Here is a 16,646-nt window from a genome sequence, read left to right on the forward strand (position 1 = left end):
ATCCAAAACCCCCCGGACGAAACGAGCCGCACGCGTCATACCGATTCGGGTGCAATATCCACCCAGCCGAGAAGCTTAGATCGCGCATTTCACCCCATTCAGCATAGTGTAATCCGGCTCGGACAACGGCTTGGCCTTGCACTACAAGGATCTCTAATCTTCTAGGCCCGTGAGTGGCGCGGTGGAGGATTCTCAAAGGAATTGCGCAGGACAATTGTCCCTTTCCTTTGCGACACCTCCTTAGGACTTCTTGGAGGTACTACCACTGCTGCACGCCAAGTATCAGCAACGACAAGACACGCTCATCGCCTTGAGCAATGGACAACGAGGACTCAGCAACGTCGACGGGGACAGCCATCTCCGCGGCTATTGACGAGAAGCATGAGTTGCATGCGGAAAAGGAGGCCAGGCCGCCCACGGCTGGTCTCAGTGATCAAGAGAAGGACATTATCGACAAACAGCTAACAGCACCTAACCTCACAGTTGGATATTTCTCACTGTTTCGATATGCCACTGCGAAGGACAAGCTCATCATGGTCGTGGCGTTGATCGCCAGTATTGCGGCTGGAGCTGTTATGCCCCTCATGACTGTAAGTAGATACTCGACGATCTGAATATACCACAATTAACTTTGATATCTAGCTTGTGTACGGTAATTTCGCTGGTAGCTTTACCAGCTTTTCAGTCGACGCTGTCGCTGCTGCCAAGTTCCAGCATCAGATCAACACGTATACTCTGTATTTTGTATACCTTGGAATTGGGTCGTTTACCACTTCGTATATCAGTATCTTGGGATTCTCCTATACTGGAGAACGCATCACACGGGCGATTCGAGAGCTTTACCTACGTGCTATTTTCAGACAGAACATCGCCTTCTTCGACTTTCTTGGATCCGGCGAAATCACCACTCGCATTAGCTCCGACATGAACTTGGTGCAAGACGGCATCGGTCAGAAGATCGGTCTCTTCGTGACCGGAGTGTCCATGTTCGTGACTGCCATCATCATCGGTTTTATACGATCGTGGAAGCTTTCCCTCATTATGTTGGCGGCAACAGTAGCACTTATTATGATGATGGGTGTCAATGGCACCTTGATGAAAAAAGCTCAGACACTTTCCATCGACGAATATGCCACAGCAGCCTCCCTTGCTGAGGAAGTCTTATCTTCAGCTCGCAACGTTGCTGCATACGGCACTCAGAAGCGACTCGAGGAGAAGTACAAAGCCTTTGTGGACCGCGCGACTGTACATGACTTCAAGGCCAAGTTTTGGCTATCCATGATGATCGCTGGTATGATGGGTGTGCTGAACCTCCAGTACGGTCTTGCATTCTGGCAAGGAAAAAGATTCCTTGACGACGGGGAACTTGGCGTTTCCAACATCCTTACCGTTGTCATGGCACTCATGATTGCTGGCTTTTCCATCGGACAGAACCTACCGCATCTCCAGGCTTTCGGTGGAGCTACTGCAGCCGCTACCAAGGTTTTCAACACGATCGAACGAATTTCCCCCATCGACCCGGAAACAGATGAAGGCATTGTGCCAGAAGACTTTGTTGGTAACCTTGAGTTCAGGAATTTGAAGCATGTCTACCCATCTCGACCAGACACTACAGTGCTATCGGACTTCAACCTGGACGTACCATCGGGCAAGATGATCGCGCTTGTCGGTGCATCTGGATCTGGAAAGTCGACCATTGTTGGACTGTTGGAGCGCTTCTACCTCCCGATGGAGGGTCAAATTTTCCTGGACGGCAGAGATATCACAACCTTGAACCTGCGCTGGTTAAGACAACATATGGCCATTGTGAGCCAGGAACCCGTCTTGTTCAGTACCACAATCTATGAAAGCATTTTGCATGGTTTGGTCAACACAGAGTATGCAGATGTATCGGATGACAAGAAGATGGAGCTCATCGAAAAGGCTGCCAAAATCGCTAATGCCCACGACTTCATCATGGACCTCCCAGAAAAGTACCAGACCAAGGTTGGAGAGCGAGGTGGCTTGCTCTCAGGTGGACAAAAGCAGCGTGTTGCAATCGCTCGTGCGATCGTATCGGATCCCAAGATCCTTCTCCTTGATGAAGCTACTGCAGCCCTCGATACCAAATCCGAGAGCGCAGTCCAGGAGGCTCTTGACCGCGCATCGCAAGGACGTACTACCATCGTTATCGCCCACCGACTCTCGACCATCAAAAGCGCCGACAACATCGTGGTTATGGCCTTGGGCCGAATTGTCGAGCAAGGCACTCACCAAGAGCTTATCGACCGCAAAGCTGTATACGCAAGTTTAGTACAGGCCCAAGAGCTTACCTCTAAGATCAGCCCTGCCAACAGGATGACGCTTCTGGACGACCCTGACCGCAAAACGGAAGGCACTGCCAACGAAGAGAAGCTTGCTTTGTTGCGAACCACTACATCCGCCCCTACAGAGTACCAGGCGAACAAGAATGAGAAAGAGAAGGAATACGGTACTTGGGAGTTGATCAAGTTTGCATGGGAAATGAACAGGGGCGAGCACACTACCATGACTATTGGACTGGTGTTCAGTTTCCTCGCTGGCTGCAACCCTGCCATCCAAGCCATCTTCCTGGGTAACTCCATCAACTCGCTTCTATCTCCTGGAACGTCTCTCGGCGGACTCAACGTAAATTTCTGGTGTGGCATGTTTCTCATGCTCGGAATCGTCATTGGCTCTTTCTACTACGTACAGGGTATGACTCTGTCAAGAGGATCGGCCAGGCTTGTTGGTAGCGTGCGAACGCGCGCTTTTGGAGCTATGCTTCGTCAGGACATGGAGTTCTTTGACGGAGACACCGTAACTTCTGGCGCGCTCAGCAACTTCCTTTCATCAGAGGCTAATCGTCTTGCTGGTCTCAGTGGCTCTACTCTCGGAACGATTGTCAGCGCTGCTTCCTCCATTTTTGTCGCCATTATCGTCGCATGCTCCTTTGGTTGGAAGCTTGCGCTCGTGTGCTCTGCGACCATCCCACTCGTTATTGGCTGTGGTTACTTCCGCTTTTACGCCCTTACCCGCATGGAAAAACGAACTAAAGAGACGTCTGATGCGGCCAGCTTTGCTTGTGAAGCAGCCTCATCCATCCGTACTGTGGCCTCACTCTCATTGGAGAAATACCTTTTGGGTACTTACCACGTCAAACTTGCGGACCAGGGCAAGGGCTACTTCAAGTTCACAAATGTGTCAGCGGTGCTCTATGCAACATCTCAGGGTCTCAGCATGTTCATCTTCGCCCTTGTCTTCTGGTACGGAGGACGTCTATTGTTCAACCAGGAGTACACTGTCTTGCAGTTCTTCATAGTCTACTCGTCCATCATCAACGGTGCTCAGTCAGCTGGTGCAATCTTCTCTTTTGCCCCCGACATGGGCGAAGCTAGGGACGCGGCCAAGCTCTTGAAGTCGTTCCTGAACCGCGTTCCAAAGATTGACCACTGGTCGCCTGAGGGCATCAAGATTGAGAGGTTAAGCGGCAAGGTCGAGCTACAGGACGTACGTTTCACGTACCCAGGCAGACCTGACCATCGTGTCCTGCGCGGTGTCAGTCTGGCAGCCAAACCAGGTCAGTTCATTGCACTTGTCGGTGCCTCTGGCAGTGGAAAGTCAACGGTCATGCAGTTACTTGAAAGGTTCTACGACCCAACAAGTGGTGGCGTGCTCGTCGACGATGTGGATCTGAAAGACTACAACCTCCAAGACTACCGATCGCAATTGGCAATCGTCAGTCAAGAAACAACTCTCTACACTGGTACGATTCGCGAAAACATCCTTGCCGACAAGGAAGACTTGGGCGATGAGGCGGTGATACAAGCGTGCAAAGATGCCAATATCTACGACTTCATTACATCGTTGCCGGATGGTTTCAACACGCTAGTGGGTGCAAAGGGTGCTCTCCTATCTGGTGGCCAGGTACGTTCCTCTGCTCTCTCTTCCTCTCAAACTTCACTAACATAAGTTTCAGCGCCAACGTATAGCGATTGCCCGCGCCCTCCTCCGTGACCCCAAGGTCTTGCTTCTCGACGAAGCCACATCAGCACTCGACTCCACATCCGAACGCGTTGTACAAGCTGCCCTTGACTCCGCAGCACAAGGGCGCACCACCATCGCGATTGCGCATCGTCTGAGTACGATTCAACACGCTGACGTGATATACGTCTTTGATCAAGGCAAGATCGTAGAGAAGGGCAGACATGACGAACTGGTGGCCAAGAAGGGAGTTTACTTCGAGCTGGCGAAGTTGCAGGCCATTGGAGCGCCGCAATAATTCACAAAAGCGGGAGCTTTTCTGCATGAATGGCGTTTGGGTATATATTTGTAATCATTTTTCTTAGATCATTAGGCTGGGAACTACATAGATCTCTGGCATATAAAATGCCTGTCTCTCTGCCTATGGTAGAGAATGCTCACTAGCTAATGTTTTCACATCTTCGCTTTCGTACTGGTGGATGTATTCGTGGGGTAAGTACCCCATCTGACACGTGAACGCGGGCGTCGCGATCTTCAGTTTGGAACGCGACTTCCGATAGCAAGCCATCATCCCATCCATCTGAAATGCAATATTTGTCTTGCGCCGCTGTCACCAAACCGAAGATGCAGTGTGAGCTATGTTGAGATGCATAACTTTGCCAAGCATGGCTCGAACCAAGCCATTCCTTGAGGCGCCCACGCCGCATCGCCTCGACCGCGGCCAGCGAGTCACGATGAATCATCGTTCATCTTGACACAGCGCACCTTTCGCTGGGGGGCGCTTGTATCGTATCCTCTTCGCAACACACGTCGATATATTGTGACTCCGTAAAGGCCGTCCCATAGCGCCAGACCACGAGAATGCGCAACCCCAATGGCTGTCGCGTATTGCTCCTCCTCCTTCCACCCGGTCTCCTCCTTGCCATCGCCGCCCTAACCAATATCCTCGAGAGCATATCCAAGGACAATTTCGAAGACTACCTTGCTCGCGATTGGCGTAGCGGTGGTCGCCAACTCGTCTTATCACGCCCAGGCGGCACCGCCTCGAACGACACCACCGTGACCATAGACATCAACAACGTGCCCGTATACGTCGTATTGGGGTTATGCATACTAGGCTATGGAGTTGGTCTGCTCAGCGCGGCTGGAATATGGCAGTTGAGGAGAACAGAGGGCACCGCGGCACATGAGAGGAAGTGGACTTGGGTTGTCTTCGTGGTCAATATCGTCATGGTGGGCGCGAGCCTGGGTGGCTTTGGTTATGCGACCTCAGTCCAAAGCAGCGAGAAGAGCTGGCAGAATTATGAAGACGTTGGACAAGAGGACCAGGAGCATACGAGAGAGACGTGGGCATGCCAGATCAGTAAATTCTATCCTGATAGGAATTGGGCTGGTACTGCTTGCGGGACTACGAAAGCGATGAGGTTCTTGCTGATACCCATGGCTGTTGCTGCGCTATCGATCTTTCTCAGTCTGTGGGTTCTCGTACGTGCGAGAGGAGGAGTGAAGTGGATGTTTGGTGGAAAGGGGAGGTATGCTGGGTTTGCAAATGTTTATGAGATGCGACAACCTGATCCACCATCGCCTTATGCTGGTCCACCAGGCCAGCAATGGATTCAGCAGCCATGGCCGACACAGCATGGACAGCAATGGGTTGGACAGCCCGTACAACAGCAGTGGGCGCCGCAACCTTATCAGCCATGGGGCCCGCAGCAGCCTGTGCAGCAATGGGGTCCTCAGCCTGGGGCTCAACAGCCCGTTTCTCAAGTAACAAAGTCAGATGCTGCGGTAGAGCAACGTCCGGTTTTCGGATGAGGTTGCAAGAATGCGAATCTTAACTCTTACTGAAGCGTTGCATGGCTTCCCCCTTCACTTATGATCTAGAGCCGTTTCACCTTCACCTTGAACCCGCCAAGAAGAGCAAGAGCGCTTCCGTAGGTCACTATTGTTTAGAATTGCGACCGCTAAGAGACCTGTCTAATATACATCTCAGAACTTTTGACATCTTAACGCGACCGTCTAGGCCACAATTGTCATGTCGGCAGGCTCTTCTCACGGTACGGCGCCGTCAGCAGGCACTCCAAGGTCACTTGACATCCTTCGTAGGGACTTTGAAAAGCGATTTGGAAAGAGTGCCGATGGCGAGTATGCGAAGAAATTCAAGAACCAAAGTTATGCCACCAGCCTCGATGACTTCGACAGCAACAACGACGGTAAGCCTGCGCTACCATACGTAGTAGGCGCTACATTTGTCGCTCGCCGTCACGAACCACCTGCGCCTTTCGGTCATGGCTACGATACTCCTTGGCCGCCTTACAAGACAAACGATTTTCGACTACCGCAGATTGACTACTGTCTGATTCGGCAGCCACTCGAAGGTCGTACACTTGATGAGTCTCGCGTACTCACCATTACTGGCACAGTACGTACTGGTTATTCCTTTGGGGCTCAGATCGTTGTCGTCAATGGAAAAATAGTGGCGAAGATATACGACCCGCTATATGACGCTGGAGGTGATTGATATGACAACAAGCGCGACGTCGTTGTACTAGCTGACGGAGACTACTCACGGGAAGCTGCCGCGTACGAGCAACTGCGACGAAGCCCTGATACGTGGAGTCTGGTTCCGGCGTACTACGGGAGCTGGACAATTGAAATACCTACGGAAGCGGGCGATCAGACACTCACACGACATGTCCGCCTCATACTAACGGAGCATATCAAGGGAACCGTCATGAGTAGTGTCCAGCCTCAGTTGCTCTCTCGACAAACACGTTCGGCGATAATGGAGAAAATCTTAGAAGCTGAATCTCTCATCTTCAACGCTGGTGTCCTGCACCGCGACATGTCGCCCCGCAATATTATGTTCGTCTCTCCAGCATCAAACGTCTTGTTCGACGATCCACATCTCCGAGTCGTCATTATCGACTTTAACGTTTCTAATGTCATACGCCTTAGCAACACTTCCTGCCCTGTATCACTACAAAGAAAATGGCCAGGTAAACTCCTTGGTCCAGTAACGAGGTTTTGGAATGCGATGGAGGAGTTTGAAGCTCGAGACTGGGTGAACGATGAAGATGGGAAGGCGAACGAGTGGTTATGGGAATGCTTTGGGCAGAGGGAGGAGTATGTACCGCTTGTCAGAGACAGAGAAGAGAGTGAACTGTGTCCAAGGATTGCTTGGCGTAGTGAGCTTGAGGATGACGAGAACGACGAAGATGAAACTGTTACAGGTACGGTGAGGAGCTTGGATACATGGAGTGACGGAGATGGTGAGATCGTCTTCCGGGGCCGAGGCTGTAAAAGTTAGGTGAGCTTTTGATCACCACCTAGCACATACCACGGAATGTCCACTGGGCTGGCGCCCGGAAAACTGGAAGAAGTTCTCGAAACTGGGCCTTTGTCTCTCACATCGAGTTGTTGAAGGTCGAGCTGTTGGCGATGATCTAAAAACATTGACCGTCACAGCGGTGGTCCGCACCGGATACGACTAGGGAGCACAATTCATAGTCATAAACAATGACATGGTTACCAAGACATATGATCCGCTCTATAAGAACGAAGGGCATGAGTACGGCCTCAAAGACGTTGTGTTTGATGCATACTTTGACTACAGCCGCAAGGCTGCTGCCTGTCACATATTGCAAAAGGCGTCAGCGGCACGGCAAGCCACACCTGAATTATGTTGACGGTAACGATAAACCCCTATATGACGCGTAGACAATGCTCATATTATTTGATTACTCTTCTATTAGGTACTGTCTTGATGAGAAACATGTTGCTTCCCACAGATGGAATCTCTACACAGCCATCTTTTTCTTGTCCGCTTACGTCTATTCGCAGCCTGTTTGGTTGAACTTCGAAATTGACGTCGCGTCGGATCCGAAGGCCACAGCGCGATCAATCCAGGCATCAATGCTGGCAGGCGCTGGCTGTCGCTCCCTGCTCAGGATGTAAAGCGTGCTCCAGTTCTGCGTCTGTACAATCGCCCAGTCGATAGCGTAATCTGGACATCGACGTTAACATTGATGGACTCAATGTACGGCTCTGATGATTAACTTACCTTGTACAATGTAGTTCGGTCCGGGGCATTCTGGTGCCGAAGATGCGCCAGGGAAGCTGACGACAAAAGCTCCGCCGGCGCCATAAGCAGAGTCTACAGGCGTAGCGGTGCCGATAATGTCGACAGTTTGTGGTCCAGCAGTTGCGGTGTTCACAACACGCACTGTGCCATTGTCCTAGGTTCGCTGTCAGAAATGCTGGCTAAAAGTCAACATATCTCAAGAACGTACGTTGAGTGAGTAGTTTGCGGTTACGCAGCGTGCGCCTGCTGTTGGACCGAATGGTGTTCCCGCAACTTGGTACCAGGTTCCGAGATACGCTTCTAGATTGAACTTGGAGTCTGGGACAGGGTAGAAGCACGATCCGTCATATTGTGCTGCCGCGACATTTGGTGTAGGGGACGTCTCGTTGTAAGAGGCTTGACGGGGGTGGATGAAGCCTGAAGCGGCTGAGGATAGTGCGAGGACGGTACTGGCGACGCGCATCTTGAGTAACCTTGTGCAGTGTTGAGATTAGAGATTAGGGTATAGGTAGGATGGAGATGATGATATTCGCTGTGACGAGGACGTCCCTATGCTTTACTTGAACTGAAAATCCTGTGGCTGGTGTAGAAAAAGTTGTTTAGTAAACGTCACCCCCAAGCCACTACACAGTACTACGCACTTATCCACAGGCTAGACTTGTATACATGCGTACAATCGCCGGTAGCCTTCCCGGGCCGGCAGGAAAAGTCTTGTAAACTCATCGGTAAACATGTGCTGCCAAGCATGCGGACTCTGTCCCTCGGTCAAATTGTGGTTGCGGAGGAGCTCGGCTCTACTTCTCATTACGAGATATTGCGGATGTCTGCAACCGCAGCGACTGTTGGACAGTGAGGTTGGTGACGTGGGTATGCGGACTGGGGTAAGCGATGGAATGGCTGGTGATGACGTATGTGTCGACCTAGGGACTTGGCGATAGAGCCGCATCTGTCCCATATAGTTTGCACTATGACATGTCGTTACCGCGAATGGTTGTATCGGAGCCGTGGAAAGTTTCGACGGGTACCGTCGATCGAGTGACTTGTTGATGTCGAAAGAGTGTCATTCTGGGCAAAACAGGCACAGTCGGAACTTATACAACTACCTTATGGAACGCTCCTACTACGGTCTGAATTCTTTCACTTCACATAAAAGGGATGTCTCGAAAATGTTGAATTTTCCCTAGCGGCAATATTCACCTGGCCAGATCACTGTCCTTGGCTTGCAATGCCCGAATTATCGTTCGCACTGGCATGAATCTCAAACTCATCTCAGATCACAGACATGCGCTGTAGCATCAATTCACCACACCTATCTACCTGTCACACAGGTTCTTTCTGGTATCTGTAAAGCAAGAGAGGACTCTCAGATACCTATTGCGGGCTGCGGCCTGGCTCGCCTATTACCGCATGGCATGCTTCAAGTAGGAAGCCCAAAAACGCCAGACGCATCGAATCCCTTGGAACAGCCGTAACACGGAGCACATGAGGCTCGGAAAATGACCCGAAGTCCAAGAGCACAAGATGGTCGTAATCGCAAAGAGCAATATACCGGGAGTCCAGCACCTCTGCCTCTTCCACGTAGCGTCGGTCAATCACATTGCCTTGGACGATACTGGCCAGTTTGTGCGGACTCAACCATTTAATCATCATGACCATTTTCGGCGCGTGCGTCCTTGTGAAACTTTCGTAGTATAGTGTTACCAGCCTGTCGCCTAGGTAGCCGTTGCGTTGCGTGAGTTCGGTAGGGTATCTTATTACGATAGCATAGTCTAGGGGACACTTGAGCCATATCCGAGCGGCGTTGAAGACATCGTCGGCTGTTTTGAGAGGTTTGAAAGGGGCTTCATCAGACTTCGGCGGGGTTGGTAATTTAGGATCTTGGTGGATGGGGGAATTGGGGTCTGTATATTCGGCTTCGAGAAAGCTGGTGGCGGTATTAACGTAATTTACCGGCGCATCGGTCGGTGGATTATGGAATATACTATGAGCTCTCCTTGGATCACGGCGCGGGTTGTCGAACCCTATCAGCTCTTTGTTCTCGTGGTCAAGTGGGGACCGGTAGTCATGCGCCATGGGATTCGAGGGAGTGCTTTGTCAATGAGATGTCGTACTCTGATATTGGAATAGTTTTTAGTTGATGTGAAGTAATGAACTTCCTGATCAGGTCGAGTTGCAGTGGAATGTTGATCAATAGCGCAAGTGTATGTACATGCAATCACTAGCAGTGTGGGTGAGAGTGTAACGGGTACCAAGCGCTAGCTACTATATCAATGAGAAGCACTTAACAGAGAACCTTCAAACGTACTGATATGCTCGGATCAGTAAAACTTGGTCAGACCGATCGTCGTTGCGCGCTGCTGGAATTTGAGATAAGTGGAGAAAGACACGGCACATCATCTATACGGCTCGATGGCTTGTGAGGTCAAGCGTAATAATCATGTTGTGAGAAGTGATGGAACTGCTACAGATAACGCCTACGCGCACAGCGCTTGACCCATAGCGCCTGTTGTGGCCATGAAACCCACAAATACCCTAAAAATAAAACAAGAAGACAAGAAGACAGAATGGAGTAGCAGACCTAAGCTTCCCTGGTCACGATGGTGACCTTGAACTCCGTGTCAGCCAACGAGCTGTCACCGCCGACCTTAGCACTGCCGATACCAGAACCCACGCCGTTATGGCAGCCTTCTGATCCCGACTTCTCAAGCATGCGGGCGAAGTAGCCGTAGCAGTCTTCGACCTTCCAGAAAACGCCAGCAGAGTTGTCAGGCTGGGTAGCTGGGGTGACATCGACTAAAGATTCAATTAGTACTGTAAATACATGACTTGAGGGATAGAGCCTTACACTTGATATCCCACCCGCTAATGCTGTTTCCATCTTTGTCAACTACATTGGCGTGTTGTGTGTTGCTCTTGGGGCCGTCAAGCGGGTAATCGACAGTTGCGGTGCAGACTGTACCCTCAGCGACGCGGTCTTGATAAGCGCAAGGAGGCATCATAGCAGCGCAGGCGTTATCGAGCACGGTATCGAGCTGAGGCCCACGCACGAAGCTGATCGACTTGTCGGATGTGGCGCATGTTGTGGTTGTGTCTGACGCGGGTTGCCAGCTATCATTCCCGCCGGTCTGAGGAGACTGTCGTTGAACGAGTGGTGCCGCAAATGCCGTGGCTAGGAATGTGCTGAAGAGAATGCTGGTGTACATCTTGATTGTTATTCCGGAGTTCAAGGCAACGTGTTGTAGGAAACTGCCACAGTTGGATCTACACCAGTAATCGTATGGTCTGCAAGTCGAGTGGCGAGTGGAGTTGGAGCAGGACTTTGGTATATCAGTGAAGGCGTATCCAAATAGTAGGTCTTCACGAATCAATGCGCCAAGCCAGTGATGTGTTGGAATTTGTGAATAATAGCTCGTTCAAGTACATCCATGAGGGCGATCGATGTTCTATATTACCTTGTGCTATGTCTTGCGCTAAGAGATAGAGTTGTTAGTGATTACCGTGGGGTCGGGAGCATGACGGTGCAAAGTGTGGAGATACGAAATGAGGCATCCCCTGGTGGATGACGGATTGTTACAGATATCTCTTTGTTTCTGGTCGGACTTTACTTTGTGCCTTTCTTTTGTGGGCTTGACAGGGGAATGGCCTTGAACCATGTCTACCTCGGGAACAAGAAACAAGGACGTATAAACAGACCTTGAATCTGTTGAAACAACAGTAGAGTTGTGTGCATAGCTGCAGTCCCTTCCAATCAGTTGTGGGGACGTTTGTGAGTTGAAATGGCCGGAGCGTGGGGTAATCTCTCTTCATCAAACGATCGGCAGATCTACCGTCCGTGCCAAAAAGCATACCCATCTTGCTAAGGATATATCATTCTCAATAGTTCTCAACTGGACCCCTAGTTGAGACGCGACGGTTCTTGCGCTCACCACGAACAGCATTTGACTTCCAAAGGCGGCTGCGGAGATGGCGCGTTGGGAAAACAATCACTGTCACCAACGTCATAGTGTACGGAGATCGGCAAAAAGTCGGGGAGATGCTTGTTCGGTGGTATTGATGAAACAATGAGGTGCTAGGCTCTCACGAAGTTCCTCGAGAGTTCCGACCGAGGAAGCGATGTCATATGCCAAGGCTTTAGTCCGCCCTTCATTTCCCTTGTCATGTGAATCGTCCAGACTCCCAAACACCATGACACTCAGCGCAAACAATGCTACTTCCCCTAACTTCATTTCAGATGCTGCGGGTTCTGATCAGTGGTTGTAAGTCACAGCTCCTGCCCGTGGTGCAAGCTCGAAAGGATACCACGGAGAGAGAGATCTGCACTTAATATCCGGCGAATGAGAAGGCCTATGCAACAGCTTAACAACAGCTCGCGAAGCCACTAGGATGCACAGAACTCTCGTACCTAGGACACGGTTCCTCTACAGAGCTCGTTCCATCTACAGTATTACAAACAAAATGAATACGCATTGAACGTTGGGTAATCACAACATCCACTTCGACCCACAAATACATCAGCATCGCTATCTCTTCTTTTCGTGCGCACATAGCTCACGCTCTTGCTGACATACAGAACCTGTAGCATCAAAGATTGAAGCTGTGATGTTATGATTCGTTGGCGTACTCTAGCCGTAAGCAGGATACTGCTTACAACAGCCGGCAGGAGGATTGCTAGCTGATTGGAGCGACATACGTTTAGGCGTACAGCGTTCAGCTTCGTTCGCTCATGAGGAGACGCCATAAGCAACGCCTATCATACATCTGCCTGAAAGGCTTTACTATACCTAGGCTTCAATAAGTGTGGGCTGTTACTCTGCATCTCTCCTCGACACTCCTTAAACTTATCATTTGTCGCAAATCTTCAAAATGGATAACAGAGCTGATTCCAGCCTTTGGGCTGACACGCCCTTCGCCCTTCTCAAGATTCCTGGTCAGCCGGGTGGTCCAGTGTGCGTGAATCCTGGTGTTCTCGACGTCGCTATAGAGATGGCAAACGTCCACAACGTCCTACTTCGCCCGCTGAATGCCATTTATCATCAAGCGCCCTTCATTAGCCTCCCTGTAGATGTTGCCGATTTCATGCTGTACGTTACAGCATGGGCAGATACGCTACACCACCATCATTCCCTTGAAGAAAGTTTGTTTTTTCCAATGGTGGAGAAGATAGCAAAAGAAGCGGGGATCGATGATTGTGAAGGTATCATGGGAGGGAACGTGGATCAACATCATGAGTTCGAGCCCAAGATAGCAGAGCTGGTCAAGTGGGCTGAAGAGGTTGTGGCTGGGAAGAAGACATATGACGCTGTGGAACTGAAAAGGCAGATCGATGACTTCGCACCTATCCTGACACAGCATTTACATGATGAGATCGGTACCTTGGTCAAATTGGAAAACTGCGATGGAGAGAAGATTAAGCAGGCGATGAAAGAAACGGCTGATGAGGGAGCAAAGACAGCCGATCCGGTACGTACTCTGGACTTCTCAGTGATTTCGCTGTTGTAAAGTAGCGCTGACACTCTATGAATCCAGAACCTTGTCATTCCCTTGGTGCTCGGAAGTATCGATAGAGGCTATCCAGGCAGCGAGAACTTCCCGCCCTTACCATTCTTCGTTCCATATCTCAACGCGTATTGGTTTACGCGAAAGCACAAAGGCTCTTGGCGATTCAACCCAAGTGACCACTGGGGTAATCCGAGGCCGCTGCACTTTCTCCAGTAGGTTGGAGTGTTCGAACATATTCTCGTCTAAGCTTGTATGCGGAGTACGTCCTCACAGCCTTACCGTAAGCAAACAAAAATCTGTGTCGTCTTGTCCCATGGAACTCATCTCTTCTCCAGTTCCTTGGAAGCGTGGTGAACAGCGACACAGAACATCCGAATGATATTAGGAAGTTGCACAAAGATTGTGAAGCTAGAGCGAGGAAGGAGATTGGCCATGTGGTTGGAGGAAGCTGAGAAGTATCGTGCAAACGCAAAGCGAAAGGTATCTAGCTAGTGAAAAAATCCCGAGGTAGACAAATATGTGGCGCTGAAATCAGTTCAGCCTGCTGATTTTGTTCACTTCCGCCTCTTTACTTGCCTAGACTCTTTCGAATTACCTCCTAGTGCTGTTTAGATCGCCCGCTCTTTTGCATCCAAACTATTCTAATCCAACAATACCTGTCTCAACTACTCGCATTTACAGCAAGTAATCATGCATGACAACTTTGCACCTCCTACCGGCCTCCTCGAGCTTCCTGGAGGTAAGTTCGTCGCAAATTGAGAGCCTAGAACGTTTCTAATACATATCACTAGAACTTCGCAACCGTATCTACGACTTCGCGCAAGAGTCAGGTCAAGTCCGTGTTGTGTACAAGCAGAGTCTTCACCTCGAGCAAGTCGAACAAACTAGTCGACAATTCTGTGGTCTGACCCAAGTCTGTCGCAAGCTCCGAGTGGAGTATCTACCTGTCTACAATGCGCAAACCATTGTCAGCATTGATTGGTTGCACACTGCCTCCTACATCGACACATTCATTCTTCCAGCTGGCGTGGAGCCGGAACAAGCACGCGGGAACCTCATCGCCCTCAGCAAGAAAGCTCCTCAAGTCACGATCAAATTTGACGAATCCGCTTGGTTCGTCCCATTATTGTGCACACTAAGGCGCAGATATAGGACACTTTTATAGAGCAGCCCGTAGAGCATTTGGAATGTCAATTTCTGGATGGATCATGTCCCTGGATCGTCTTGAGAATCAATAGAGGACTTGCACAGCTATGGATGCATAGAGAGCCATTTGCCAAATATACCCGTACGTTTCGTGAGTACGGTGAAGGCCTCAAAGACTAGTCAAAAGAGATAGGAATATGGGATATAGTCTAAGGATTATGCATAGGCTTTGATTTTGATACTAAGTGGAAAGCATATCAGTTGGATCCATGGCTTTATGAAGAAAAAAGAAGACTGCGTGATGCAAGCAGATGCTGCAGTTCAAGACGACAGTTTTAACAAAAGTGATGGGTTGTGTTATTATGATTCGAAAACGTTAATTTTGAGGTCAAGCTTGTCAAGTAACCGCAATAGCGTAGTCGTTAGCTGCAAGGCTGTGTAGTGGAGTGAAGCTGCAAAAGCATAGCCTGATAACATCTCAACGAATCTCAATACGTATATGGCCGCCTCTCCTATTGCTGATTCATGACTGCAAGCCCAGACCACTTTGAACACATGATCAACCTCGTCACTTTATTCTCCTTCGTGTTTTTGTTCCACCAACTGCCCACCTGCAGTGAGAACGAAGTCACACATCACGCCGTAATGATCCGAAACCCAGTCCAACTCTCCAGCCTCTGTTATCATTTGTCTATGCTCTTCTGCTGCTTTGACGCCCATGCCAATCCTTTGAAACTTGATCGGATTTAGAGATCCGGTAAAAAAGATCTTGTCCATTCTACTGCATCCAAATCTGTCTCTCATGGCCTGTGGAACCTGGTAACCCCACGTGTACCCATTGTCACTATCCTCTTCACCAGGGCCGGCTCCTTCGCCGCCAATTAGAAGATAGGCATCGTTGAGATTATTGTCTTCATGCAGCGTACGATCAAAGGGCTGAATGGCGTTGAGATCACCAGCTAGAATTGCGCTTGAAACACTATCGTGATGAAGGTACTGTTTCGCGGCTGTCGTTTGAATGGGGCGGACTGGTGGGTCGGCAACCAGAGATTCCAGATGTGTGTTACATAGCCGCATGGTTTTCTGCGGGCCGTCGGGATGAGCCTGGTTGTGAAGGACGATGTCGACGAACAGGCCATCTCGATCGAATTTGCTATACCAGGGAACGCGGAAAACAGAATCTATATACAGTCGCCGATCTAAAAGGGTTATAGTCCCGTAATGAGGACTCAACCAGTTCCGTGAGTCGATATCTGTGAGGTTGAAGCGTTGCTTGACCCAGGCCGAATCTCGTATTTGTTCCATGTCCGATACTCCCATCTCTTGGAAGAATATGATGATTGCGGACTCCGGCTCCGTCGATGATACCACATCATACAAATGATCTAGCGCGGCACTCATCCGTTCCTCTGCAAATGGAACGAGGATGTCAATGTTCCAGGAGATCAGTCGGATCTTTGTAGGGTGTACAGGTGGTTGTGATTCATCTTTCGGAGGAGATTCACCAGATCCCGCTGCTACCCAGTCATCATCTGACGAGACGCAATAGTAACTCTGTTGTCTCGGCTCGTAGAAGGCGTCTTCACGTTTCTGTATCTTTGTAGAGAAAGCGGCAGCAAGAGCCTGCATGATGGGGTTGGGCTTGTTGGAAGACATGCTTCTAGGAACTATGGTAGGTAGTCAGAAAGCAAGAGAGGATGATCTGAGGCTGGGGACTGTAGGTCGCAAGCACACGATGTTGACAGAGAGTCGAAGACAGGCACTGCGAGACATGATGCTGATTGTAATCTTGATTAGTGCTGATGCGGGGCGTGAAGCACACGACTGAGGGCGAAGTGAGACCCGAGGTTTCGATTAGGAGTATGTAGTTGCTTGTATCAAAGCAAGCAATAGCCAGGACTGGATACCTTGTAGTGTAGCAGACTGATGAGCAGAA

At 50.1% G+C, this 16,646-nt stretch overlaps 9 protein-coding genes across 9 annotated transcripts; 5 read left to right on the forward strand and 4 right to left on the reverse strand.

The window, feature by feature from the left end:
- Positions 1 to 317: 317 nt before the first annotated feature.
- On the forward strand, positions 318 to 4,279 carry AA0111_g3214 (Multidrug resistance protein; the record flags this gene model as incomplete). The annotated part of the gene is made up of 3 exons (XM_028649074.1): positions 318 to 590; positions 643 to 3,924; positions 3,977 to 4,279. 3 exons carry the CDS (start codon positions 318 to 320, stop codon positions 4,277 to 4,279), a joined length of 3,858 nt encoding a protein of 1,285 aa, XP_028508872.1.
- Positions 4,280 to 4,842: 563 nt separating this feature from the next.
- AA0111_g3215 (hypothetical protein) lies at positions 4,843 to 5,796 on the forward strand (the record flags this gene model as incomplete). The annotated part of the gene is made up of 1 exon (XM_028649075.1): positions 4,843 to 5,796. The coding sequence occupies one exon, from the start codon at positions 4,843 to 4,845 to the stop codon at positions 5,794 to 5,796; it is 954 nt and encodes a 317-aa protein (XP_028508873.1).
- A 220-nt stretch (positions 5,797 to 6,016) lies between these two features.
- Positions 6,017 to 7,291, forward strand: AA0111_g3216 (hypothetical protein; the record flags this gene model as incomplete). The annotated part of the gene is made up of 2 exons (XM_028649076.1): positions 6,017 to 6,403; positions 6,515 to 7,291. 2 exons carry the CDS (start codon positions 6,017 to 6,019, stop codon positions 7,289 to 7,291), a joined length of 1,164 nt encoding a protein of 387 aa, XP_028508870.1.
- A 523-nt stretch (positions 7,292 to 7,814) lies between these two features.
- Positions 7,815 to 8,528, reverse strand: AA0111_g3217 (hypothetical protein; the record flags this gene model as incomplete). Its single annotated transcript, XM_028649077.1, has 3 exons — positions 7,815 to 7,987; positions 8,045 to 8,219; positions 8,274 to 8,528. The coding sequence occupies 3 exons, from the start codon at positions 8,526 to 8,528 to the stop codon at positions 7,815 to 7,817; spliced, it is 603 nt and encodes a 200-aa protein (XP_028508871.1).
- Positions 8,529 to 9,436: 908 nt separating this feature from the next.
- AA0111_g3218 (hypothetical protein) lies at positions 9,437 to 10,138 on the reverse strand (the record flags this gene model as incomplete). Its single annotated transcript, XM_028649078.1, has 1 exon — positions 9,437 to 10,138. One exon carries the CDS (start codon positions 10,136 to 10,138, stop codon positions 9,437 to 9,439), a length of 702 nt encoding a protein of 233 aa, XP_028508878.1.
- Positions 10,139 to 10,643: 505 nt separating this feature from the next.
- On the reverse strand, positions 10,644 to 11,268 carry AA0111_g3219 (hypothetical protein; the record flags this gene model as incomplete). The annotated part of the gene is made up of 2 exons (XM_028649079.1): positions 10,644 to 10,858; positions 10,911 to 11,268. 2 exons carry the CDS (start codon positions 11,266 to 11,268, stop codon positions 10,644 to 10,646), a joined length of 573 nt encoding a protein of 190 aa, XP_028508879.1.
- Positions 11,269 to 12,928: 1,660 nt separating this feature from the next.
- Positions 12,929 to 13,780, forward strand: AA0111_g3220 (hypothetical protein; the record flags this gene model as incomplete). Its single annotated transcript, XM_028649081.1, has 2 exons — positions 12,929 to 13,525; positions 13,592 to 13,780. 2 exons carry the CDS (start codon positions 12,929 to 12,931, stop codon positions 13,778 to 13,780), a joined length of 786 nt encoding a protein of 261 aa, XP_028509150.1.
- Positions 13,781 to 14,254: 474 nt separating this feature from the next.
- On the forward strand, positions 14,255 to 14,729 carry AA0111_g3221 (hypothetical protein; the record flags this gene model as incomplete). The annotated part of the gene is made up of 2 exons (XM_028649082.1): positions 14,255 to 14,303; positions 14,356 to 14,729. The coding sequence occupies 2 exons, from the start codon at positions 14,255 to 14,257 to the stop codon at positions 14,727 to 14,729; spliced, it is 423 nt and encodes a 140-aa protein (XP_028509211.1).
- A 554-nt stretch (positions 14,730 to 15,283) lies between these two features.
- Positions 15,284 to 16,366, reverse strand: AA0111_g3222 (hypothetical protein; the record flags this gene model as incomplete). Its single annotated transcript, XM_028649083.1, has 1 exon — positions 15,284 to 16,366. The coding sequence occupies one exon, from the start codon at positions 16,364 to 16,366 to the stop codon at positions 15,284 to 15,286; it is 1,083 nt and encodes a 360-aa protein (XP_028509149.1).
- Between the last annotated feature and the right edge of the window lie 280 nt (positions 16,367 to 16,646).

The sequence above is a fragment of the Alternaria arborescens genome, assembly GCF_004154835.1.
Source record: "Alternaria arborescens strain FERA 675 chromosome Unknown contig_6, whole genome shotgun sequence".
Lineage (NCBI taxonomy): Eukaryota > Fungi > Ascomycota > Dothideomycetes > Pleosporales > Pleosporaceae > Alternaria > Alternaria arborescens.